The 27122-nt window shown below is 47.3% G+C and overlaps 1 protein-coding gene across 3 annotated transcripts in view; it reads right to left on the reverse strand.

Moving 5' to 3' along the window:
- PTPN23 (protein tyrosine phosphatase non-receptor type 23) overlaps positions 1-27122 on the reverse strand; it is a 582812-nt gene that overhangs the window by 333453 nt on the left and 222237 nt on the right. For all 3 annotated transcript variants that reach the window (XM_069210890.1, XM_069210891.1, XM_069210892.1), the window contains one exon: positions 19608-19722. In XM_069210890.1, the coding sequence (XP_069066991.1) occupies positions 19608-19722 (115 nt within the window). The remainder of the gene's footprint in view (positions 1-19607; positions 19723-27122) is intronic.

Here is a 27122-nt window from a genome sequence, read left to right on the forward strand (position 1 = left end):
GAGCAAAAGAAAAGACAGCATTCTCCACACCTGATGGGCATTATCAGTTCACTGTTATGCCCTTTGGTTTAAAGAATGCCCCTGCCACCTTCCAAAGGTTGGTGAATCAAGTCCTTTCTGGATTGGAATCCTTTAGTGCAGCTTATCTTGATGATATTGCGGTCTTCAGCTCCACCTGGCAGGATTCACCTGGTCCACCTGAAGAAGGTTTTGAAAGCCCTGCAATCTGCAGGCCTCTCTATCAAGGCATCCAAATGCCAGATAGGGCAGGGAACTGTGGTTTACTTGGGACACCTTGTAGGTGGAGGCCAAGTTCAGCCACTCCAGCCTAAGATCCAGACTATTCTGGACTGGGCAGCTCCAAAAACCCAGACTCAAGTCAGGGCATTCCTTGGCTTGACTGGGTACTACAGGAGGTTTGTGAAGGGATATGGATCCATTGTGACAGCCCTCACAGAACTCATCTCCAAGAAAATGCCCAAGAAAGTAAACTGGACTGTAGAATGCCAACAGGCCTTTGACACCCTGAAACAAGCTATGTGCACAGCACCAGTTCTAAAAGCTCCAGATTAGTCCAAGCAGTTCATTGTGCAGACAGATGCCTCTGAACATGGGATAGGGGCAGTTTTGTCCCAAACAAATGATGATGGCCTTGACCAGCCCGTTGCTTTCATTAGCAGGAGGTTACTCCCCAGGGAGCAGCGTTGGAGTGCCATTGAGAGGGAGGCCTTTGCTGTGGTTTGGTCCCTGAAGAAGCTGAGACCATACCTTTTTGGTACTCACTTCCTAGTTCAAACTGACCACAGACCTCTCAGATGGCTGATGCAAATGAAAGGTGAAAACCCAAAACTATTGAGGTGGTCCATCTCCCTACAGGGAATGGACTTTATAGTGGAACACAGACCTGGGACTGCCCATGCCAATGCAGATGGCCTTTCCAGGTTCTTCCACTTAGAAAATGAAGACTCTCTTGGGAAAGGTTAGTCTCATCCTCTTTCGTTTGGGGGGGGGGGTTGTGTAAGGAAATGCCTCCTTGGCATGGTTACCCCCTGACTTTTTGCCTTTGCTGATGCTATGTTTTGAATTGAAGGTGTGCTGAGGCCTGCTAACCAGGCCCCAGCATCAGTGTTCTTTCCCTAACCTGTACTTTTGATTCCACAATTGGCACACCCTGGCATCCAGATAAGTCCCTTGTAAGTGGTACCCCTGGTACCAAGGGCCCTGATGCCAAGGAAGGTCTCTAAGGGCTGCAGCATATCTTATGCCACCCTGGAGACCCCTCACTCAGCACAGACACCCTGCTTGCCAGCTTGTGTGTACTGGTGAGAACAAAACGAGTAAGTCGACATGGCACTCCCCTCAGGGTGCCATGCCAGCCTCTCACTGCCTATGCAGGTATAGATAAGTCACCCCTCTAGCAGGCCTTACAGCCCTAAGGCAGGGTGCACTATACCATAGGTGAGGGCACCAGTGCATGAGCACTGTGCCCCTACAGTGTCTAAGCAATACCTTAGACATTGTAAGTGCAGGGTAGCCATAAGAGTATATGGTCTGGGAGTCTGTTTTACACGAACTCCACAGCACCATAATGGCTACACTGAAAACTGGGAAGTTTGGTATCAAACTTCTCAGCACAATAAATGCACACTGATACCAGTGTACATTTTATTGTAAAATACACCCCAGAGGGCACCTTAGAGGTGCCCCCTGAAACCTTAACCAACTATCTGTGTAGGCTGACTGGTTCCAGCAGCCTGCCACACTAGAGACATGTTGCTGGCCCCATGGGGAGAGTGCCTTTGTCACTCTGAGGCCAGTAACAAAGCCTGCACTGGGTGGAGATGCTAACACCTCCCCCAGGCAGGAGCTGTCACACCTGGCGGTGAGCCTCAAAGGCTCACCCCTTTGTGCCAGCACCGCAGGACACTCCAGCTAGTGGAGTTGCCCGCCCCCTCCGGTCCCGGCCCCCACTTTTGGCGGCAAGGCCGGAGAAAATAATGAGAAAAACAAGGAGGAGTCACTGGCCAGTCAGGACAGCCCCTAAGGTGTCCTGAGCTGAAGTGACTCCAACTTCCAACTTTAGAAATCCTCCATCTTGCAGATGGAGGATTCCCCCAATAGGATTAGGGATGTGACCCCCTCCCCTTGGGAGGAGGCACAAAGAGGGTGTACTCACCCTCAGGGCTAGTAGCCATTGGCTACTAACCCCCCAGACCTAAACACGCCCTTAAATTTAGTATTTAAGGGCGCCCCTGAACCTAAGAATTTAGATTCCTGCAACTTACCGAAGAAGAAGACTGCTGAGCTGAAAACCCCTGCAGAAGAAGAAAGAAGACACCAACTGCTTTGGCCCCTGTCCTACCGGCCTGTCTCCTGCCTTCTAAAGAACCCTGCTCCAGCGACGCTTTCTCCAGGACCAGTGACCTCTGAATCCTCAGAGGACTGCCCTGCTTCCAAGAGACCAAGAAACTCCAGAGGACAGCGGTACTGCTCCAAAAGAACGAGTTACTTACCTTCGGTAACGACTTTTCTGGTGGATACATTAGCTACCTGTGGATTCCTCACCTCATGAATACTCCCATGGCGCCAGCATTCGACGGAAATCTTCTTACTAGTCTCTGCACGTCGACGAGGACGTCACTGTCGCCCACGCGACGCCGTCTGACGTCATACAGGCAATAAGAGGTCCTCGACGACGTGCGGACGTCAGTACCAATCATTTTTTACGTGCATGAGAACAACCAGGCAATGCAATGAAAGAGCAAGGCAACATCCATTATATTGTAAAAATACACCACATTGTATGAATAACTGTAAATCTTTTTATGTACATATATATGTATATAAAACTCTCTCTTTTAAAATATATACACACACCAAGTATATACATAAAGATATATACATATATACATATATATATATAAATATATTATATATACATCTATTGCACCCTCAAAGACCAAGAGGAGCGCACTCAAGGATTACTTGGTAAGACCAGAAAGGCAACGGGGAGGCGGGTGGGACCGTGAGGAATCCACAGGTAGCTAATGTATCCACCAGAAAAGTCGTTACCGAAGGTAAGTAACTCGTTCTTCTGATGGATACAACTACCTGTGGATTCCTCACCTCATGAATAGAGTCCCAAAGCAGTACCACGCCCGGCGGTGGGTGCCTAAATGGTCAAACCAAGAAATCCTGCAGCACTGACCGTGCAAAATGGCCGTCCCTTCTAACCTCAGAATCCAAACAGTAATGTTTTGCAAAAGTGTGAAGGGACGACCAAGTTGCGGCCTTGCAGATGTCGACCACAGGAACACCTCTGGCCAAGGCCGAAGTGGCCGACTTAGCTCTGGTGGAATGAGCTCTAATGCCATCAGGAGGATCCTTCTTTGCCAAAGAGTAACATATTTTAATGCAAAGAACAACCCACCTGGATAGTGTTCTCTTGTGGACTGCCTTTCCTCTCCTCTTGCCCACGTATCCAATAAACAGCTGATCCTCCAGCCTGAAATCCTTTGTTCTATCGATAAAGAAGCTCAACGCTCTCTTTGGGTCCAGACGGTGCAGTCTTTCTTCCTCTTTGGAAGGATGAGGCGGAGGATAGAACGTGGACAAAGTAATTGCCTGAGCCAAATGGAAGGGTGAAACAACCTTCGGGAGGAAAGCAGCCTTGGTCCTCAACACCACCTTATCCCCATAAAAAGTTGTATAAGGGGGTTTTACTGATAAGGCCTGCAACTCACTCACTCTCCTTGCTGATGTTATAGCTATCAGGAAGACTGTTTTTAAAACCAAATACCTCAAGGGGCAAGAATGCATAGGTTCAAAAGGGGACCCCATAAGGAAAGTCAGGACTAAGGACAAATCCCATTGCGGCATAACGAATGGCTTTGGAGGATATTGATTTAGAAGACCTTTCAAGAATCTGATAACAATAGGGGATTTAAATAAAGATGGTTGGTCTGGAAGACATAAGAAGGCTGACAAGGCCGATAAATAACCTTTAATGGTAGCCACTGCACAACCTTTCTGCGCCAGAGATAGAGCAAAAGACAAAATGTCCGATAGATGAGCATGCAAAGGATCAATCTGCCTCTCTCCACACCACGCAACAAATTTAGACCACCTATTAGCGTAGATAGATTTAGTGGAGTGTCGCCTGGCCGCTAATATAACATCCACTACCTCAGGCGGGAGAGAGAAGGAACTCAGGTTGCCCCGTTCAATCTCCAGGCATGTAGGTGCAGACTCTGGAGCTTGGGGTGTAGAACCTGCCCCTGCGACTGCGAGAGGAGGTCTGCCCTGAAAGGGAGACGGAGCGGCGGGCACATTGAGAGTTGGAGAAGGTCGGAGTACCACACCCTCCTTGGCCAATCCGGAGCTATTAAGATTACTAGAGCCCGGTCTTGGCGAATCTTCCTCAATACTCGAGGAATCAAGGGTATGGGAGGAAACGCGTAAAGCAACTGGCCGCACCAGGTCATTTGAAACGCGTCCCCCAACGCTTCCTGCATCGGATACTGAAGGCTGCAGAACAACGGACAATGCGCGTTCTCTCGAGTGGCGAACAGATCTACCCGAGGAAACCCCCACCTCTGGAAGATTAAACGGACTTGATCTGGATGGAGACGCCACTCGTGGTCTGCTGAGAAGTGGCGACAGACTGTCCGCACGCACGTTCAAAACTCCGGCCAGATGGTTTGCTATCAAGCAAATCAGATGGTCCTTTGCCCAGGACCATAGTCGAAGAGCTTCTCTGCAGAGAAGGTACGACCCCACTCCTCCCTGCTTGTTTATGTACCACATCGTGGTAGTATTGTCCGTTAGGACCTGTACCGACTGACCACGAAGGGAAGGGAGGAAGGCCTTGAGAGCCAGACGTACAGCCCGTAATTCTAACCGATTGATGTGAAAAATCTGTTCCTCTGGAGACCAAAGACCTTTGATCTCCAGATCCCCCAGATGAGCTCCCCACCCTAGAGTGGAAGCATCCGTTATGACTGTGGCCACTGGTGGCGACTGCTGGAACGGCTTTCCTTGCGAAAGATTGTTGCTTACAATCCACCACTTCAAATCCACAGCAGCATCTCTGGAGATCTTGACAGTACCCTCTAGATCCCCTCTGTGTTGAGACCACTGCCTTCGGAGGCACCACTGAAGAGCCCTCATGTGCCAGCGAGCATGCGTGACCAACAGAATGCAGGAGGCAAAAAGACCGAGCAGACGAAGGACCTTGAGGACTGGAACTACCGCTCCATTTCGAAACATTGGAACCAAATCCTGAATATCTTGAATCCGCTGAGGCGGAGGAAAGGCCCGACCCAATGTTGTATCCAGTACTGCCCCTATGAACAGGAGGCGCTGAGAGGGCTCTAGGTGAGATTTGGGCTCGTTCACCGAAAAACCCAGGTCGAACAACAACTGGGTTGTTGACTGCAGATGACGCAACACAAGCTCCGGGGACTTGGCTTTGATCAACCAGTCGTCCAAGTAAGGGAATACTGCTATCCCCTTCCTTCTGAGCTCTGCCGCAACCACCGACATCACCTTCGTGAAGACTCGAGGTGCTGAAGTAAGACCAAACGGAAGGACCGCAAACTGATAGTGTTGCGATCCCACCACAAACCGGAGATACTTCCTGTGTGACTTGAGTATCGGGATATGAAAGTAAGCATCCTGCAAGTCGACAGACACCATCCAGTCTTCCATGTTCAACGCCAAAAGCACCTGTGCTAGGGTCAGCATCTTGAACTTTTCCTGCTTGAGGAACCAATTCAAGATCCTCAGGTCCAGAATTGGTCTCAAACGACCATCCTTCTTGGGAATCAGGAAATACCTTGAGTAAACTCCTTGACCCCTTTCCTGCTCCGGGACCAACTCCACCGCGCCCTTTAAAAGGAGGACTTCTACCTCCTGTTCTAGCAACAGGAGGTGTTCTTGTGAACAATACGAAGGGCGGGGCGGGATGAGGGGCGGAAACTCCCGAAAAGGAAGGGTGTAGCCTTTTCCCACAACACTGAGAACCCAATTGTCCGACGTAACAGTCTCCCATTTGGTGAGAAAATGCTGTAATCTTCCCCCTACAGGAGAGGCGTGAGTTGGGAATGGTGGAAGCCTAAGGCTGCTTCCCCTGCTGCACCCCGCCAGAGGATGAGGAAGAGGCAGAGTGCTGCTGAGAGGCTCCTCTGGTGCGGACCCTACCTCTCCCCCTAAAAGATCTATAGGGATGGGAAGAGGCAGGTTGATGGCATACATCGCATTCAAGAATGCGGAACTATCGGCTCCAGGGGTGGGAAAAGCCGGATACTGGGGTGCCTGTCTCGGAGGCGACCCCGACGCCGGCCTCGGCGTCTGCGCCGGAGAAAACACTTGAGGCTCCAATACCTCAATCACCGACGCCTGTCCAGGTGAAGTTGGAGACGCTGGAGAAGGCAACGGCGTCGAAGGATGCGGCGTAACCGTGGGGCTGACCTCCCATGTTCTTCGGCGCCGATCCGGAGACCTGGAACGAGCCTCCCTTGAATGACGCCGAGATTCTCTACGGCGCCGGGAGTCTCGATGACGCCGATGTCTTGGAGAAGACTTCTTGTGATGCTTCTCCTTTGACTTGGCCATAAACAGCTTCGCCTCACGTTCTTTAAGAGCCTTTGGATTCATGTGCTGACATGAATCACAAGTCGAGACGTCGTGGTCGGAGCTCAAACACCAAAGGCAATCGGAATGAGGATCCGTCACCGACATCTTGCCTCCACACTCACGACAAGGCTTAAATCCAGACTTTCTCTGCGACATTATTTCCACAGCGAAAGACTACGCAGCAAGATATACACTGTAACCGCAAGAGTAACAGTTGCTCCCTCGAAGATAACCGTTTCGAATGCACGGAAAAAAGGGAACTGACGTCCGCACGTCGTCGAGGACCTCTTATTGCCTGTATGACGTCAGACGGCGTCGCGTGGGCGACAGTGACGTCCTCGTCGACGTGCAGAGACTAGTAAGAAGATTTCCGTCGAATGCTGGCGCCATGGGAGTATTCATGAGGTGAGGAATCCACAGGTAGTTGTATCCATCAGAAAGACTGCAACTTTGTTTCGAAGAAGCAGATTTAAAGACCCCTGCAACTCCCCGCAAGAAGTGTGAGACTTGCAACACTGCACCCGGCGACCCAGACTCGACTGGTGGAGAACCAACACCTCAGGGAGGACCCTCCGGCGACTCCGAGTCCGTGAGTAACCAAAGTTGTCCCCCCTGAGCCCCCACAGCGACGCCTGCAGAGGGAATCCCGAGGCTGCCCCTGACCGCGACTGCCTGAACTCCATTTCCCGACGGCTGGAAAGGACCCTGCACCCGCAGCCCCCAGCACCTAAAGAAACGGAACTCCTGTGCAGGAGTGACCCCCAGGAGGCCCTCTCCCTTGCCCAGGTGGTGGCTACCCCGAGGAGCCCCCCCCCCCGCCTTGCCTGCCTGCAACGCTGAAGAGATCCCTTGATCTCTCATAAGAAACCATTGAAAACCCGACGCTTGTTTCTACACTGCACCCGGCCGCCCCAGTGCCGCTGAGGGTGTACTTTTTGTGTGGACTTGTGTCCCCCCCGGTGCCCTACAAAACCCCCCTGGTCTGCCCTCGGAAGACGCGGGTACTTACCTGCTGGCAGACCAGAACCGGGGCACCCCCCTCTCTCCATTGAAGCCTATGTGTTTTGGGCACCTCTTTGACCTCTGCACCTGACCGGCCCTGAGCTGCTGGTGTGGTAACTTTGGGGTTGCTCGGAACCCCCAACGGTGGGCTACCTTGGACCAAAAACTGAAACCTGTAAGTGACTTACTTACCTGTGAAACCTAACAATACTTTACTTCCCCCAGGAACTGTGAAAATTGCACTAAGTGTCCACTTTTAAAACAGCTTATTGTGTTTTATGTAAAAAGTATACATGCTAATGTAATGATTCAATGTTCCTAAAGTACTTACCTGCAATACCTTTCAAATGAGATATTACATGTAGAATTTGAACCTGTGGTTCTTAAAATAAACTAAGAAAAGATATTTTTCTATAACAAAACCTATTGGCTGGAGTTGTCTCTGAGTGTGTGTTCCTCATTTATTGCCTGTGTGTATGAACAACAAATGCTTAACACTACTCCTTTGATAAGCCTACTGCTCGACCACACTACCACAAAATAGAGCATTAGTATTATCTCTTTTTGCCACTATCTTACCTCTAAGGGGAACCCTTGGACTCTGTGCATACTATTCCTTACTTTGAAATAGTGCATACAGAGCCAACTTCCTACAATAGGTATAAAGTAAGAGATGTCCATGCAAATGTAAATACAAATATGATTAACTTAAACAATTACAGGCTTCCGGGGAGGAGGGAGGTTCTCCGCAGATCTGCATCAGAACATGCCACGAACCGATGTACACTGGGTAAGTGACATTTTCCGTTCAATGGCATGTGTAGCTGCAGATACACATACTGTGCATAGACTACAAAGCAGTTTGTCCTCCCAAAAATAGCAGTGGCTAGCCTGTAGGAGTTGAAGTTGTTTGAAATAATATTCTTAGAACAGCTTGACCTACTGTGGCTTGTTGTTGTGACAATACGTCTACACAGTAGTGTTTAGTGAATGTATGTGGTGTTGACCATGTAGCTGCTTTATATATTTCAGCCATTGGTATATTCCCTAAATATGCCATTGTTGCACCTTTCTTTCGTGTAGAATGTGCTTTGGGAGTAACTAAAAGTTGTCTTTTTGCTTTGATATAGCATGTCATGTTTGTATGCACCTTACAATCCATCTTGCTAAACCTTGTTTTGATATAGGATTGCCTGTATGTGTTTTTTGGAAAGCTACAAATAGTTGTTTAGTCTTTCTAAATGGTTTAGTTCTGTCTATATAGTACACCAAAGCTCTTTTGATGTCTAATGTATGTAAAGCTCTTTCTGCCACAGAATCTGGCTGTGGAAAGGAGACTGGCAGTTCCACTGTTTGATTAATATAAAAAGGTGATACAACTTTTGGTAGAAATTTTGGATATTTTCTTAGTACAACTTTATGTCTGTGTACTTGGAAGAAAGGTTTTTCAAGAGTAAAGGCTTGGATTTCACTTACTCTTCTTAGAGAAGTAACTGCTACAAGGAAGGCAACTTTCCATGTTAGAAATGGAATTTGACACGAGTACATTGGCTCAGATGGTGGTCCCATAAGCCTTGTAAGCATTATATTTAGATTCCAAGATCGAACTGGCGGTGTTCTGGGTGGAATGACGAGTTTCAAGCCTTCCATGAAAGCTTTAATGACAGGAACTCTAAATAAAGAGCTATGTTGTATATTTTGTAAATATGCAGAAAAAGCAGTAAGATGTATTTTTATTGAAGAAAATGCTAAAATTGATTTTTGCAAATTAAGTAAATAACGTATGGATGCTGTAAGTGGGTCTATATTTTTAGATTGACAGGAATATACAAATATTTTCCATTTGTTTGCATAGCAATGTCTAGTAGTGTGTTTTCTTGCTTGTTTAATAACTTCTATACATTCTGACGGGAGTTGTAAATATCCAAACTCTATGACCTCAGGAGCTAAATTGGTATATTGAGTGCTTTGGGAATTGTAGGTCTGATTAGACCTCTGTTTTGTGTCAATAGATCTGGTCTACAAGGGAGTTTGGAGTGTGGTGCTTCTGATAGATCTAGTAATGTTGTGTACCACGGTTGATGTGCCCACGATGCTGCTATGAGTATCATGTTGAGTGAAGTTTGACGTAACTTGTTGACTAGAAATGGAAGGAGTGGGAGAGGTGGAAAAGCGTACGCAAATATCCCTGACCAATTGATCCACAGAGCATTGCCCTTGGATAGGGGATGTGGGTGTCTGGATGCAAAGTTTTGGCATTTTGTGTTTTCGCTTGTTGCGAACAGGTCCATGTTTGGTGGTCCCCACTTTTGAAAGTACTTTTGAAGTACTTGAGGATGAATCTCCCATTCGTGACTTTGTTGGTGATTTCTGCTGAGGATATCTGCTAACTGATTGTCTATCCCTGGGATGTACTGTGCTAATAGATGAATTTGGTTGTGGAGTGCCCATTTCCAAATGTTTTGGGCTAGAAGGGACAGTTGGGATGATTGTATCCCTCCCTGTTGAGAAAATACATGGTTGTTCTTAGCAAAACAAACAACATGACAATCTTCTGTGTGAGAAGAGGTTGAAAAGCTTTGAGTGCTGGAAAGACAGCTAATAACTAAGTGGTTTAGGAGTAGCTGTTTCTGTTTGACATCCCATTGTCCTTGAATGTTGTGATTGTTTAGGTAAGCTCCCCAACCAATCACTGATGCATCTGTTGTAATTATGGTCTGAGGCACGGGGTCTTGAAATGACCGCCCCTTGATTAGATTGGTAGACTTCCACCACTGAAGGGACATATATGTTTGGCGGTCTATCAGCACTAGATCTTGAAGTTGACTGTGTGCCTGTGACCATGTATATGTTATATTTTTAGGTAGGCTGTCACTACTGCCAAGCACTTTCTGAATACCCTTGGTGCTGTTGTTATTCAAAAGGGTAACACTTAGAATTGGTAGTGTTTTCCCTGAATGACAAATCTGAGGTATTTTCTGTGAGCAGGATGGATGGGTATGTGAAAATACGCATCCTTGAGGTCTAAGGCTGTCATGAAATCTTGTTTTTGTAGTAGTGGGATGACATCCTGTAAAGTTACTATGTGAAAATGTTCTGACAGGATGTAAAGATTGAGGGGTCTGAGGTCTAATATTGGCCTGAGGGTGCCATCTGTTTTGGGAATAAGAAAGTATAGTCAAACTCCTGTTCCTATCTGAGATTGTGGAACTAACTCTATTGCTTGTTTGAGTAGTAGAGACTGGACCTCTTCTTGTAACAGAATTGTGTGTTCTGTGGTTAGTTTGCGGAACCTTGGGGGAATAGTTGGAGGAGTGTTCATCAATTCTAGGCAATAACCATTGCGGATAATTGATAGCACCCAGTTGTCTGTGGTAATATTTTGCCAATGTATGTGGAACTGTTGTAGTCTTCCCCCTACAGGAGAGGAGTGTAAGGGAGTGAGATCAGTCACTGTTTTGGGTGTGTTGCAGGCTGCTTAGAGGTCTGGAATTTTCCCTTATTTCTGGAATACTGTCCTCCATATGTGCCTCTAAAACTACCTCGTTGGTATTGTGTTTGGTAGGCTGGTTTTGTTTGGGAGGTTGATGACTCAGAGCTGTGGTCTGAAACCACCTCAAAACTGAGGTTTACTAAATGACCCTCTATATGGTGTAGAATAGAGTGCACCCATTGCTTTAGCTGTGTTGGAGTCCTTTCGTAGCTTTTCTATTGCTGTGTCTACCTCTGGGCCAAAAATATATATATATATTTATTTATTTTTAAATCGAAGGGCATGTTTAATACAGCCTGTTGAATTTCTGGCTTGAATCCAGAAGATCGGAGCCATGCCTGTCAGCGGATAGTGACTGCTGTCCTTGCAGTGGTATCTGCTTCATCTAGAGCAGATCTTATCTGGTTATTTGTGATAGCTTGCCCTTCCTCAACTACCTGTTGAGCTCTTTTCTGGTGTTCTTTGGGGAGATGCTGTATTAAATTTCGCATCTGGTTCCAGTGGGCTCTATCATAACGAGCTAGTAGCGCCTGTGAGTTTGCTATCCTCCATTGGTTTGCCGCTTGGGACGCAACCCTTTTCCCTACAGCATCGAATTTCCTGCTTTCCTCATCAGGAAGGGGTGCATCTCCTGAGGACTGACTATTTGCTCTCTTCCTGGCAGCACTAACCACAATAGAATCAGGTGGTACCTTATGGGTGACATAATCAAGGTCAGAAGGTGCAGGTTTGTACTTCTTTTCTATTCTAGGTGTTATAATGTGTGCTTTCACTGGCTCATTAAAAATCTGACCTGCATGTTTTATTATGCCTGGGAGCATAGGGAGGCATTGGTACCTAAAATGAGTTGAGGATAATGTGTTGAATAAAAAATCCTCTTCTAATGGTTCTGTATGCATTGTAACCCCATAATAGGCCGCAGCCCTAGCTATGACCTGGTTATATACAGTAGTATCCTCAGGTGGTGATGGTTTAGAGGGATAGCTGTCTGGATCATGGCTTGGGATGGGATCAGGGTCATAAAGATCCCATGGATCAACAGTGTCCTGTTGTTAATCACATGAATGGGGTGGCGACTGCATTGGTGTAGGGCTGGTGTGAGGAGAGGTCAGCAGGTGCGGAGAATGAGGAGGAGGAGACTGAGGAGGTGCTGGCTTCTCTTTCTGCTTTGGCACGTTAGCTGGAGGCTGCATAGTGTCCAATTCCTCTTGAAATGCTAGCTTCCTCTATGTTTTTAAAGGAGTTGTTGTGACAATTCTCCCGGTTTCCTTGTGGATCCTGGATTGCCTCTCATCCATAATTTGAAGTATTGGTTCTATTTCTGACTCCTCCATAGAGGTTTTGTGGCTTTAAGTCTCTTAGAAAGTCTGTGTTCCTCTGTATAGGTTTGCTTTTTTGGCTCCGAAGTGTGTTTTTTCGGGATCGAAAAGGTTGAGGAAGGTCTCGGCTCCGAAACAGTTTTTCTTATTTTCGACTCCGAAATTTGGCTTTTACTGAAGTTGGAAACATAGATTTTTGGTGACTCCGAGGTTTTCAGAGGGGTGGCCTTTTTCGGTGCCGAAGTGGAGGGTTGGTCACTGACAGTCTTTTTTTGGGCCAAGCCATGGCCTTCCAGCAGTGGCGTACCCAAGGCCTTTTGTTTTTTCTTTTGTGAGGGTGCTGGGGCAGACGTACTCACATGCTGGCCGGCTGTGACGAGTCTGTCTCCCTCAGAGTCCTGTTCTAAAACCGAATCTCAGACTGAGACCGCTGTCTGCAGTAGTTCTTCTTCCTGTACGTCGAAATGTTCTCCACTCTTCAATGCCATTTCGAGCCTTCTTGCTCTTCTGTCTCTTAAAGTCTTTTTCGATCGGAAGGATCAACAGGCCTCGCAGTTTTCCTCCTGATGCTCTGGAGAAAGGCAGAGGTTGCAAACCAGATGCAGGTCTGTATATGGGTACTTCGCATGGCACCGAAGGAAAAATCGGAATGGAGTCTGATCCATGAGGCTCTCCACGCGGTCGGGCCGAATAGGCCCAAGTTGGGCACGCGTGCCCCGAAGGGCGAACAAAGTTGTTTCTGGACAGTGCTGCTGTGTCGATGGAAGAATATTAACCCGACCGATACAATACCGACGGAAAGAAAGTTTTGCAAAGTTTTCCGAATCAAAATCTCGGAGCGAGAGAAAACACGTCCGAACCCGATGGCAGAAACAAAACAATCTAACAATAGAGTCGATGCCCATGCGCAATGGAACCGAAAAGGAGGAGGAGTCACTCGATCCCGTGACTCAAAAAAAGACTTCTTCGAAGAAAAACAACTTGTAAAACTCCGAGCCCAACACTAGATGGCAGACTAATGCACAGCATGTGTATCTGCAGCTACACATGCCATCGAACATATATATATATCTCAAACCCCTCTACCCTACTCCTCTCCCTCCCGAAAACCTAAAGACTATAGAGCACTCACTAGTCCTCTCCAGGGAGGACTACGGTAACCGAACAATGTCCTCTGCCTCAAAAATCTACCTCATACCCATGAAATCCACACTCAACTCAGCGGCTAGACTCCTCTCCGGAGAGAGTTGCTATGATCACAACACTCTCACACTTTAAAAAAAAAAAAAACCTCATCTGGCTACCAGTGAAGTACGAAGTGAGAAGCTTATTCAAAATGGCTTGCATAACTCCCAAAGCTCTCTACACTGAAAAACCTAACTACCTCGCAAACAATCCATCTAAAGCTGGCCAAGAGAGGCCTTCACGAAGCTCAAACACTCTACTATTGACTCCAACTAAATTTAAGAAAGAAAGAAAAATCACTCAGCTGCTCATTTTCTGTGAATGCGTCAAGAATTTGGAATGCTCTGCTGCAGGACCTATGTAACACTCAATCTCTCCTACACTTCAGAAAAAGCCTTAGACTACTTCTCAACAAATACCTAAACCCTCCATCCAAAAATAACCAACATCTTCCCCTCAACCTTTAAAAAGCCTGAACATCTCAACCTCTAGAAATAACTGTGGATATACTCCTCCTTCCAATGTAATAACTTACCATCACTACCACTGAACTATATTTTCCATCTACCATACCATCTAATTGTATATTTTGTTACCCAGTATTTTCTCCTATGTATTCCTTGTAGATGTTGCTGGGCAAATTCTGTAAAGTGCTCAGATATTTTCAGGGCAAGTATGAGCTCTATTACTCTCCAAAAATAAAAAAAACAAATAGATGAACAACCTCCCTGTGGAACATATACCGCAGGATAGGGGGTGGTGCTTGCACAGACATTTGATTTTCAATGTTATCTTGCATTAGCAAGAGAACGGGGATCTGATCTGCGATTAAAACTTGGAGAAGGCCCAGGACTTCAAACAAGACCAGCTTCAATTCTTGAATTCAGCGACACAGCTTTGTTTCACGCTCCCTGACAGTTCTGGAGCACATCAGGGAGCACCGAAGGCAGGGCTTTAAATCATGCTCGGAGCCTAAGAAGGAAAGCAGAAGTCTTGCGGACCTGTGATATCTGCTTCCTGTAGGCACTGCAAAGTATAAAACCTGTAGTCTTCAGAGGAGACATTTTCCTTTAGCACTCTGTCCTCTGTAAAAGTCAACTCAGAGTCGGTGAATACCAAAGAAAAGTTTGGAAACAGAGATCCAAATCTGCATCGAAGGAGTCAGAAAAAAAACCAAATTGACAGCAGCGTGCAGGTGTGGCGCCTTTATACTGCTCTGCAACACTGCCTCCAGAGGTGCGACAAAAATGATGGGAGTCTGAGAATGCCACCCATCAGCATCAAAGAGCTGTTGCAGGAAAAAATCTATATCCAGCCTGGTGCCTAGGGCTATTCAACAGGTGATGCATCTGCAGTTCGAAGTATTCCTCAGAATGGAGATGCCATGCAGAATGTTAAGATTCAAATCCCAGTGTGAAACAAGTAACTGTGATCGAATAAAAAGGCAGAGTAGAATTTACAGAAAATGTGTCACTAGTGGATACTTAAATAAAGTAGGCCGGACAGTGAAACAAATGCCACTGTAAGGCCCTGCAGGGCAAAAGAGATTATGAAGCATATAGTGTCAGAAAGGCAGGACTAAAAGGGAGTTCAGACCTTATGACTTACACTAAGGAACAAACGTATTTAAGCAAAAAGATGGTAAGAGCACACTGCCTCACATCCCAGCACTCACTTTGCACTAATGCATCATGGTAAACCGCAGTGCATAACAATACTTACTTCCGTGACAGTCTTTAGGTAAACTAAGTGCTGCTCTCCATGGAAGAAGGACAACTATCCCGAAACACGTGTCTAGAGATACAAAGCACTGGCTGCACCAACAAGGGTGAAAATCTAATGACTGTCACTGAAGTAAGTGTTATCATGCACTTCATTTATCATAATGCTTTGGGGCAAACTGTGTGCTGGGATAACAGGCAGTATGTTACGACCCTCTTTTTAACTTATTGAAGCTACCCGCAATATATATTGTGAACTACCAACCACAGGTCTCTTGGTGCTGAATAGAATTTCCTTGTGGGTTACTAGGGAGCAAGATGACTTTTGCAAACAGAAGGCTTGTAGCTGGCATGGCTCAATCGTAGACTGAGTTTAGATGACTTGGGTGGAAGACAAAATCAAGCAACTGTGAAAGCAGGTCCACCCTGTGAAAAAGGGAACAGTGCTAAGTTTCACAGACCGCTGTGCAAAAGTATTCACACCCAGTCTGGTTGATCAGGATAAATTATCCTCTACTCTCTTGCACCTTCACTAGAACCTTTAACAGAAACAGGATCAGTGGGAATGCATAAAGCAGGCCTCATAACCAAATTAACCTGAAGGCAACCCCAGGGAAATACTCAAATGGTTAATGGCACAAACCTGAGGACAATTTCAGTTTTGTGCCGTGGCAGAGAAATCCAAGGATAGACACCCTAATCTGAAGAAGATCATTTTTATCACTTTGAGAAGAAGTTTGCAATCTGAGTCCTTTATGGAGAGACTATCAGGGCATCTGCCCTCTTGTTGAGGGTGCTCACACAATGGGCTGACAGGAAGATGTACTCCCACTACAACGTCCAATACCCAACGCTGACCTTTTTGCTCATATAACAAATGAGGGCTGTGTTATCCAACAGAACTTGAACTATGTTCTCTGAGACAGAATGGAGGAAGGCTCGTATGACAAGACAGACTAACTGCCTCCAAGTGAGCACCCAGGCCAAGAGGAAGCTTAGTAACTATGATAGCCTACAAGGGGGCTGTGGGTGAAGGGGGAGGGGTACTGAAGGGGCAACCCACTAAAAGACTCAAGGTGCATGTCCACCAGTGCAGATCTGGAATGACAGTATTATAGACCTGCACCTAAGTTAAAGGGCTCCCTTGATCCAGGAGCCATTGTTTCTTCAGGCACCACTGAAGGGCCCTCATTCAACATCAGTCGCAATAAAAACCTACAAAACTAGGTTCAAAGACAGCACTGTAAATGTTGAATAAACAAGTTCAAAACCTGAAGGTCCAGGATGGGTCTTCTTTGAACTAAGAAGAAAATGGAGAAGAACAGAGGGCCCTTTTCATACAAGGGTGCTATCAACCCCAAACCACCTAGTGGTTTAAGGGGGTGGGGAGGCAGAGAATGGGGCTGCCAGAGTTGCCAGTGATAGCATTTTCTAAGATCCATCTCTGCCCTGAAGAGAATGATACGTATACTGGAGTGTTTGGCCCGGCTGTGACTGTTAATGATGATAGGACTCTAGTGCCATAGACTAGCGCTTACATTTTTGGAACTCTTTTGCCATGGAGGTCAGACCCAGTGAGAGGATGCCATGGCTCTGCTGTATTTGACGTTCTCAAGGAGACAGCCTTCATTCCTAATAGCTGCTCACCTTCAGAGGGACACGTCCATGAGGGTCACTTGAACTTCTCCCAAAAAAGCCAGTGGAATATATCTAAGCATTTCGGCATAGGGTGATAGCCATGGTCATGGCCATGGGTTGAGCAACTTTTCCTACAGAATCCAGACCGTGCGTTAAGATGTTTTTGGAAGCATCAAAATCAAGACCAACTTTTTAAATAGTTAAGAACTGGGCTTTTTCATATGGCTAGGGAGACTGATAAATGTCATTTTTAGCAGCTCCCACAGAGCATGGATGAAGGCATATGGCACTTGCAGTATGAATAACGAGGTTGCCATAGATGAGAATTTTTTAGCCCATAGAGCCCAACCTCTTTCTCTGGAAGGGCTCTAGGAAAAACATGTGGGTTGATTAGCAGAAGAAGTTTCCTCCGCCAGACTCCCCAGACAAGGATGTAATGACAGGAACAGTGGATCACAAAGTGCAAGTCTGTCTCTTCATTCAATTTGCCTGAGGTCTACTAGGCCCCAAAAGGGCCCCTCCCAAGCAGCAACCACAAGCTGCAAGAGAGATTCGTTAAGCAGCAGAGATTCTTAAAACAGCATAGGAAGTCTGCAGAATTTTGGTTAAAATGTTAGATTTCTTCCTCTGTTTGGCAAGGTCAATTCCAGTTTCAGAGGTGCTTTTAGTACCACCAAAGCGAAGGAGGGCAATTTTTTGAAGGATGTCTGGGGCTAAAAGAGGTCTCCTTCTGGAGATGTGCTGGGACCAACTGTATTTTCTTAATCCAGATGGAAGTCAGCATTTGCATTTTAATTGGGAATGGATTTGTCAGTCTCTGCTACTCATCTTCATTGTTGCCATAGTCTTCATTAGGTGTGGCAAATGTATCCTAATTTCATCCATACTGTGCCTATTGAGGTACTCTGCCAGAGGTTTGCCCACGAAGCAGGCATGGATATTGTCTTTTGCCACATGTGTATCAGCCGAGTTCAAAGGACTAAGTGGTGCTAAAATTGTCTCATAGGGAGGTGCCGGTGATGGCACTGTAAGTGATGCCAAACACACAGGGCCTTGAATGGCACTGACCTCCTCAGTAGCAGCAAACAGGCAAAAGCCTGTTGAGCCAGACTGTCCGACAGTATTAAGGCCAGCACAATCATCAAATCCTCAGGAGTGAGCCCAGTCCTAGAGAGTGGCCGAGAGGGTAAAAGGGGTCCCCCCTGGAATTGTCCAGCAAGTCCTGCTGGAAGGCATTGACCTGAACTGAGTCGGTCGATTCAGTCAAATTCTTGACTCATCTTTTCTTTGAAGTTTTAAATAGTGTGAACCCAGGACAAGGGCACTGGAGCACTTTACATGAGCATCAGTCATATTACACAAGGTCAGATAAAAAAAATTGGCACGGGAAGGTTAAGTGATTTACCCAGAATCAGAGGATGTGAGCCTACACCAGGACACAAACCTGTTTCACCACTACCAAAGTCAACAGCTATGGCCACAACGTCATACCCTCTCCCCAAATGAGGAATCAGCTCAGATGATAAGGAAGGGACAGACATTAGGGGAAAGCTCAAAGTCTCTGAAATTCCATAGGAGAGGAACAGCACCACTTTCTACTTTTTTGTGGGAAGATCTAGGGGAACATCATTCCCTGTCAGAGAGGCTTGCTTTTAGGGGTGAGGGCTGGATTTGGATTGTCCCTGCGGGCCTTAGACACTAAAAATATGGCTTCCATTTCTTACTGATTTTGAGCACATCCCAGAACAGGCTCTATTTATATCCTAGACACCATATGCAGAAGTTTAGTGGGTCAGATATGGACATCTTCTTAAGGTACAGGAGACCAGGTTTAAACCCCAAAATCTTAGGAAGAGACATTTGATCTAATCGCTGTGAAAAGCTGAGGAATTTCATCAGTGAAGCAACAACAGGAGCTGTGGATCTGTATTGATGAGGTCGGAAAGCCAAAACTAATGCAAGCATGCCTACTGATGACTTATATGTGTCCCGCATCATTACACCCAGGGTATGCGAAATTGCATGGTGCTACCCAGTGATGGTGAAGAGTTATCAGCTGGGTAAAATGTTTCTGGGTCTAATCTGGCACCAGAAGGAAATTCATGAGGTGAGAAATCTGTGAGAAGATGTAACTGTCAAAGCTACATTATTTGGCAATTTAAAATCAATAGGAAGAGATTTGGCGAGAACGGTAAGTGGTCTGTATTGGGATTCTTTGCGGTGGCTAGAGGGCTCTGCACGCGCACCCCATGATAGCAAATTCCCTTTCAGGCTTTTAGAGATATCACAGTGAAATATTTACAACAAGTTTTATGAACAAACATGCACTACTAATATCATGCATGACTAAAAGGCCTTTCCCTTGCAGCCAAACTTATGTGCATGTTATGCAAAGCGTTCTAATAGGGACATTGTGAAAGCACAAAGTTGATTTATAAGTAACAATTAGATGGGTATGAAGAACCAGAAGCTGTTGATGAAAGCTACTTTGTCTCATACCTATCCTCAATATATGTATTACTTTAACCTATACCCAAATTGCCTAAGCTATCAAAGTTGGGTAAAGTACTTTAAAGTACCACCCGAGCCCTTGAGCAGGGTTCTTTCATTCACCTGTACAAGGAGGAAGCCTCATGAGCAGCCATTGGCACCAACTTTGAAAAGATATCAGGGCCGGTCACAGCAGGGTCTGTGGGATTTACAGGCAGCGGCTTCACAAGGGGGGCTCCTAGGGAAAGAGGAATAGGCAGGTTCAACTAAAGTTAAGAAAAGTACATGTATGACAAACTGTTTTTTTCAAAAACATCAAAAGGAATAATAAAATATTTAGGCTAACTGAATTTGCAGGGACACTGGTATACTGAGTATCATCAAGAACACAAGCAGTAAGAGAGGGGAAAGATAAGAGTGCAAAATGGAGTTTACAAGTTATAACGACATGGTATTTTTTGGGCTAGAGTGCCACAGAACGGCAGGCATGTCAGCATACAGGTATGTAAAAGAAGAGAATTCTACATAAATCATTTTGGGACACCAGTGTGACATATACAGCTTTGTTCTAATTTGCATTAACTTGTTTGCGTGATGAGAGAAGATCTAATGTGCCATTGTGTATGACTATCATAAGGCACAAACAGTCTACATAAGGAAACAGCGACAGGGTTGAAACATGATTTGTAATAAAAGGTTAAATTGTGCTTCCTTTCAAAGGGGATATATCTTTCCTTGAGGTGAAATAGAGAAAAATAATTTCCAGAAACACTAATCAATAAGAACAAATCCCTCCTTATGCTCACCATTTCGCATGGAGAAATAAGGCCTATATGCAGACTTTGATAAGAGTGATTGAAGATGCAGAGTAATCTTCCAAATCACCAAATCGCAGTGACAGAATTTCAGCAATAGATTGAAGGATATCAGAAAGCATGCAAGGTCTCAGCATGCGGTTGCACACAAATTCAGCATTATTCCTTTATGTGGTGAAAGAACACTCAGTCACTTGCAATATTTTAAATGGTGTGAAATGGGGTACTTGTATCTATGGTAAATCTGACTGATAATGAGCACTCTGATGCTGGATCCTGAACACCTTTTGTTACGCAAAGCAAAAATACATTCAGATTCTCACTTAATATAACCGACAGGATGAAACAACTGATATGCTCTAATGCCACGCCACAAAGAGATGTCTACTGGGTAAGTAACATTTTCCGTTCAATGGCATATGTGGCTGTAGATACACACGCTTTGCATAGACTGGAAAGCAGTCTCTCCAAGTAATCAGTGGCTAGCCTTTAGGAGTTGGAGATGCTTGAAAAAGTGTACCGAGTCCTGCTTGGCCAACATTGGCTTGCTGTCGTGCTAAAACTACTACAAAGCTGGCTCTGTACAGGGAGTGCAGAATTATTAGGCAAGTTGTATTTTTGAGGATTAATTTTATTATTGAACAACAACCATGTTCTCAATGAACCCAAAAAACTCATTAATATCAAAGCTGAATATTTTTGGAAGTAGTTTTTAGTTTGTTTTTAGTTTTAGCTATGTTAGGGGGATATTTGTGTGTGCAGGTGACTATTACTGTGCATAATTATTAGGCAACTTAACAAAAAAAAAGATATACCCATTTCAATTATTTATTATTACCATTGAAACCAATATAACATCTCAACATTCACAAATATACATTTCTGACATTCAAAAACAAAACAAAAACAAATCAGTGACCAATATAGCCACCTTTCTTTGCAAGGACACTCAAAAGCCTGCCATCCATGGATTCTGTCAGTGTTTTGATCTGTTCACCATCAACATTGCGTGCAGCAGCAACCACAGCCTCCCAGACACTGTTCAGAGAGGTGTACTGTTTTCCCTCCTTGTAAATCTCACATTTGATGATGGACCACAGGTTCTCAATGGGGTTCAGATCAGGTGAACAAGGAGGCCATGTCATTAGATTTCCTTCTTTTATACCCTTTCTTGCCAGCCACGCTGTGGAGTACTTGGACGCGTGTGATGGAGCATTGTCCTGCATGAAAATCATGTTTTTCTTGAAGGATGCAGACTTCTACCTGTACCACTGCTTGAAGAAGGTGTCTACCAGGAACTGGCAGTAGGACTGGGAGTTGAGCTTGACTCCATCCTCAACCCGAAAAGGCCCCACAAGCTCATCTTTGATGATACCAGCCCAAACCAGTACTCCACCTCCACCTTGCTGGCGTCTGAGTCGGACTGGAGCTCTCTGCCCTTTACCAATCCAGCCACGGGCCCATCCATCTGGCCCATCAAGACTCACTCTCATTTCATCAGTCCATAAAACCTTAGAAAATCAGTCTTGAGATATTTCTTGGCCCAGTCTTGACGTTTCAGCTTGTGTGTCTTGTTCAGTGGTGGTCGTCTTTCAGCCTTTCTTACCTTGGCCATGTCTCTGAGTATTGCACACCTTGTGCTTTTGGGCACTCCAGTGATGTTGCAGCTCTGAAATATGGCCAAACTGGTGGCAAGTGGCATCGTGGCAGCTGCACGCTTGACTTTTCTCAGTTCATGGGCAGTTATTTTGCGCCTTGGTTTTTCCACACGCTTCTTGCGACCCTGTTGACTATTTTGAATGAAACGCTTGATTGTTCGATGATCACGCTTCAGAAGCTTTGCAATTTTAAGAGTGCTGCATCCCTCTGCAAGATATCTCACTATTTTTGACTTTTCTGAGCCGGTCAAGTCCTTCTTTTGACCCATTTTGCCAAAGGAAAGGAAGTTGCCTAATAATTATGCACACCTGATATAGGGTGTTGATGTCATTAGACCACACCCCTTCTCATTACAGAGATGCACATCACCTAATATGCTTAATTGGTAGTAGGCTTTCGAGCCTATACAGCTTGGAGTAAGACAACATGCATAAAGAGGATGATGTGGTCAAAATACTCATTTGCCTAATAATTCTGCACTCCCTGTATATACTATATCAAAATAAGATATAGTGTGCACAGAGTCCAGGGGTTACCCAGAGGCTTAACAGAGGCTAAAGTAGATAATACTAATACTTTCTTTTGTGGTAGTGTGGTTGAGCAGTTAGGCTTATCAGAGGGTAGTGCAAAGCATTTGTTGTGCCCACACAGGCAATAAATGAAGCACACATTCCATGACTAACTCCAGGCCAATAGCTTTTACATAGCAAAAACATACTTTGTTGCTTTATTTCTAGAACTATAAAATTCAGTGTGCAGGTAAGTACATTTGCAAATAAGTACCAAGCATATGTATCAACACCACTTTGTTTTGATTGGGCAAGTTAATCTGTTTTTAATAAAATAGCAAATATCCGTTTTAAAAGTTGAGAGTGCAATTTTCAAACAGCTCTAGGGGGAAGAAAGGTTAGTACAGTTTTGAGGTATGTACAAGACTTACAGTTCCAGTCTTGGGAAGTTAGGATGTCCACAGGTTAGGGTTCAAGTTAACCCCAAACACATGCCACCAGCAACACTGATGATGCAGGATGTAAAATTGAGTCCTAAGGAGACTGGGGGCATTTGGAATCAGGCCTGCTTGCAGATAAGTACCCGCGTCTTTTGAGGGCGGGCCTGAGGAGTTTAGTTGAGCACCGGGGGCCATAGATCAGCACCAAACACACACCCTCATCGGCACATGGGCGGCCGGGTGCAGGATGCAAACACATTGTCGGGCTCCCAATGCTCTTCAACAGGGGGGTCACAAAGATGCTGCAGGCTAAGTCCAGGTGGTCGGATCCAGAAAACCACAGGCTGGACAAGAATGAGGGCCGCCGCTGAATGTTGCTGGACCAGTGGTCGGATTCCCCAAGGCCTGAGGGCTGCGGGTGAACAGGTACCTTTAGGTGTCGGCAATCTTCCTCTGGTTATCTCACGGTCAGGGAGGGGGGCGATTTCCTCCGGATTTAGGCTGCAAGCGTTATCGTGTTGGACAGAAGGGGTCTAAGTCACAATCGTCTGGGGACCAGCTATAGTCGGTTGGCCCACCTGAGACGGGCTGTGGGCGTCAGGTGCAGTGGGCAGGACTCACAGATCTGGGGCGGTTCTGAAGTCCTTTGTTGAAGTTTCTTTCTGGACAGGGCCGCTGTCCATGGGAGGTATTGGTCCTTTAGGGGTGCAGGCAGTCCTCTTGAGGCTTTTAAGAGGTTGCTGGTCCTGCATGATGCGTTGCCTTTTTGTAGCAGGACTTCAGAAGCTAGAGACAGGCCTGTGGAACTGGGGCCAAGTCAGTTGGTGCCTTCAGTCTTATCTGCTGGGGGTCAGCTTAGCAGTCCTCCTTTCTTCTTGTCATCTTCTTGATGTCACCAGGAATCTGACGAGCTAGTTTCAGGGGGGCCTTAAATCCTAGACTTGAGGGTGTTACAGGGGTCAGAGGGCAGAAGACGATGGCTACTGTCTCTGAGGGTGACTACACCCTTTCCGGTGTCCACTCCCTTTGGGGGAAGGGAAACACAGACCTAACCCTATTGGTCCCTGTCCTCCAAACCAAAATGGAGGATTCTGCAAGGAGGGGGGGGGGGGGGTCACTCAGCTCTCGATACCTTAGGGGTGGTCCTAGCTGAAGTGGTCACTCCTCCTTGTTTTTCCAAACTATCGCTGTCAAAAGTGGAGCTAAGTCCGGGGTGCGGGCATATCCACTATCCCGAGTGCCCTGGGGCAATGTAACAAGAGGCTTGAGCCTTTGAGGCTCACCGCTGGGTGTTGCACTCCCTGCAAAGTGTGTGGGGGGGGGGGGGGGGGGGGGGGGGGAGAGGAGATGTGAAGCACCTCCACCCAGTGCAGGCTTTGTTTCTGGCCACAGAGAGCAGAAGGCTCTTACACCATATGGTCAGAAACCTGTCTGAAAGTAACCAAAAAAAGCCATAAGAAGCACCTTTTTCTGATGGAATGTGCTCTAGGAGTAATAGGTAACTGCCGTTTGGCTTTGGCATAGTAAGTTTGAATACATTTGACGACCCACCTGGCTATACCATTTTTGATACTGGGTAATCTTAGGAGGCTTTGAAAATGCTACAAAAAAGTTGCTTATATTTCCTAAAATGCTTAGTCCTGTCAATATAATACATAAAAACCCTTTTTACATCTCAAGTGTGAAGAGCGGTCGCTGCAACTGAGGGTGTGGGAAAAAGACTGGTAGTTCGATTGATGTGAAATTACTTTTGGAAGGAATTTAGGGTTTGTGTGGAGAACTACCCTATCTTCATGTCACTAGTAAAATGGTTCTTCTAAAGTGACAGCCTGGAGTTCACTGACTCTTCTTAGGGAAGTGATCCTCACAAAAAAAAGCTTTTGATGAAATTAACTAACGTTCAAGCATGCATAGGTTCAAACTGTGGACCCATGAGCCTAGTAAGTACAATATTAAGATTCCAGGATGGTGCTGGAGGAACCCTGGGTGGGTGTAATTACTCTTTTGAGGCCATCCACAAAGACTTTGATAACTGGAATTCTGAATAAAGAGATGTTGTCTGTTTTGGAGGTAAGCAGCTATAGCTGCTAAATGAAGACAAACAGATAGGTATGATGAATTTGCCTTTTGCAAATGCAGCAGATAACAAATTATGGTGGTCATTCCAACCCTGGCGGTCGGTGTTAAAGCGGAGGCCAACCCGCCAACAGGCAGGCGGTTAAAAAATTTGAATTCCGACCCTGGCGGGAACCGCCAACAGAGACCGCCACTTTAACACTCCGACCGCCACGGCGGGACAAACAAACAGCGCGGCGGTCACCGCCAACAGGCAGGCGGCAGACAATGTACCGCCCACCCTATCACAACTCCCCAATCCGCCACCTTTTCCGGAGCGGGAGCCCCGCCGATAAAAACACGGCAGAAACAGACTACGAACGGGAAAACGCTCACCTCTACACACTCCACGAGGAATCTGGACAGCATGGAACCCGAATTAAACATCCTACCAGCTATTGTCTACCTGCTCCTCTACCAGGAGCACGAACGCCGGCGCAGACGACAACGGTGAGTACTGCACCTACGACACAGGGGAGGGGGAGGAGAAAAGGTTACTGGCACACACATACACAACAGCCCCCCCCCAGCGGTGCTTGAGATGAAGGGCCCAGCGGAGCAGGTCAGAGACGGCGGTGCCCAGCGGAGCGGTGCTTGAGATGAAGAGCCCAGCGGAGCGGTGCTTGACAGGAAGGGCCCAGCGGAGCGGTGCTTGACAGGAAGGGCCCAGCGGAGCAGTTCAGAGACGGCGGTGCCCAGCTGAGCGGTGCTTGAGATGAAGAGCCCAGCTGAGCGGTGGTTGACAGGAAGGGCCCAGCTGAGCATTTCAGAGATGGCGGTGCCCAGCGGAGCGGTGCTTGAGATGAAGAGCCCAGCGGAGCGGTGCTTGAGATGAAGAGCCCAGTGGAGCGGTTCAGAGACGGCGGTGCTTGAGATGAAGAGCCCAGCTGAGCGGTGCTTGAGATGAAGAGCCCAGCTGAGCGGTGCTTGAGATGAAGAGCCCAGCTGAGCGGTGCTTGAGATGAAGAGCCCAGCTGAGCGGTGCTTGAGATGAAGAGCCAACGCTCGTCTTGAAGGGCCCAGTTCAGCGGCGCTCGTCTTGAAGGGCCCAGTTCAGCGGTGCTTGTCACGGCGGGGCCCAGTTCAGCGGTGCTTGTCTTGAAGGGCCCAGTTCAGCGGTGCTTGTCTTGAAGGGCCCAGTTCAGCGGTGCTTGTCACGGCGGGGCCCAGTTCAGCGGTGCTCGTCTTGAAGGGCCCTGTTCAGCGGTGCTTGTCACGGCGGGGCCCTGTTCAGCGGTGCTTGTCACGGCGGGGCCCTGTTCAGCGGTGCTTGTCAGGGCGGGGCCCTGTTCAGCGGTGCTTGTCAGGGCGGGGCCCTGTTCAGCGGTGCTTGTCAGGGCGGGGCCCTGTTCAGCGGTGCTTGTCAGGGCGGGGCCCTGTTCAGCGGTGCTTGTCAGGGCGGGGCCCAGTTCAGCGGTGCTTGTCAGGGCGGGGCCCAGTTCAGCGGTGCTTGTCAGGGCGGGGCCCAGTTCAGCGGTGCTTGTCTTGAAGGGCCCTGTTCAGCGGTGCCGCCTGTTCAGCGGTGCTGGTCACGGCGGGGCCCTGTTCAGCGGTGCTGGTCACGGCGGGGCCCTGTTCAGCGGTGCTGGTCACGGCGGGGCCCTGTTCAGCGGTGCTGGTCACGGCGGGGCCCTGTTCAGCGGTGCTGGTCACGGCGGGGCCCTGTTCAGCGGTGCTGGTCACGGCGGGGCCCTGTTCAGCGGTGCTGGTCACGGCGGGGCCCTGTTCAGCGGTGCTTGTCACGGCGGGGCCCTGTTCAGCGGTGCTTGTCACGGCGGGGCCCTGTTCAGCGGTGCTGGTCACAGCGGGGCCCTGTTCAGCGGTGCTGGTCACAGCGGGGCCCTGTTCAGCGGTGCTGGTCACAGCGGGGCCCTGTTCAGCGGTGCTGGTCACGGCGGGGCCCAGTTCAGCAGTGCTTGTCTTGAAGGGCCCAGTTCAGCTGTGCTGGTCACAGCGGGGCCCTGTTCAGCGGTGCTTGTCACGGCGGGGCCCTGTTCAGCGGTGCTTGACGTGTTCCCAGGGAACCAGATCGGGCCAATATTTCCCGCTCAGTCGCCATGCGACCTTTCGCTTGCGGGGCCCTCCTGTGCTGGAGTCCTG

The sequence above is a fragment of the Pleurodeles waltl genome, chromosome 10 (genome assembly GCF_031143425.1).
Source record: "Pleurodeles waltl isolate 20211129_DDA chromosome 10, aPleWal1.hap1.20221129, whole genome shotgun sequence".
Lineage (NCBI taxonomy): Eukaryota > Metazoa > Chordata > Amphibia > Caudata > Salamandridae > Pleurodeles > Pleurodeles waltl.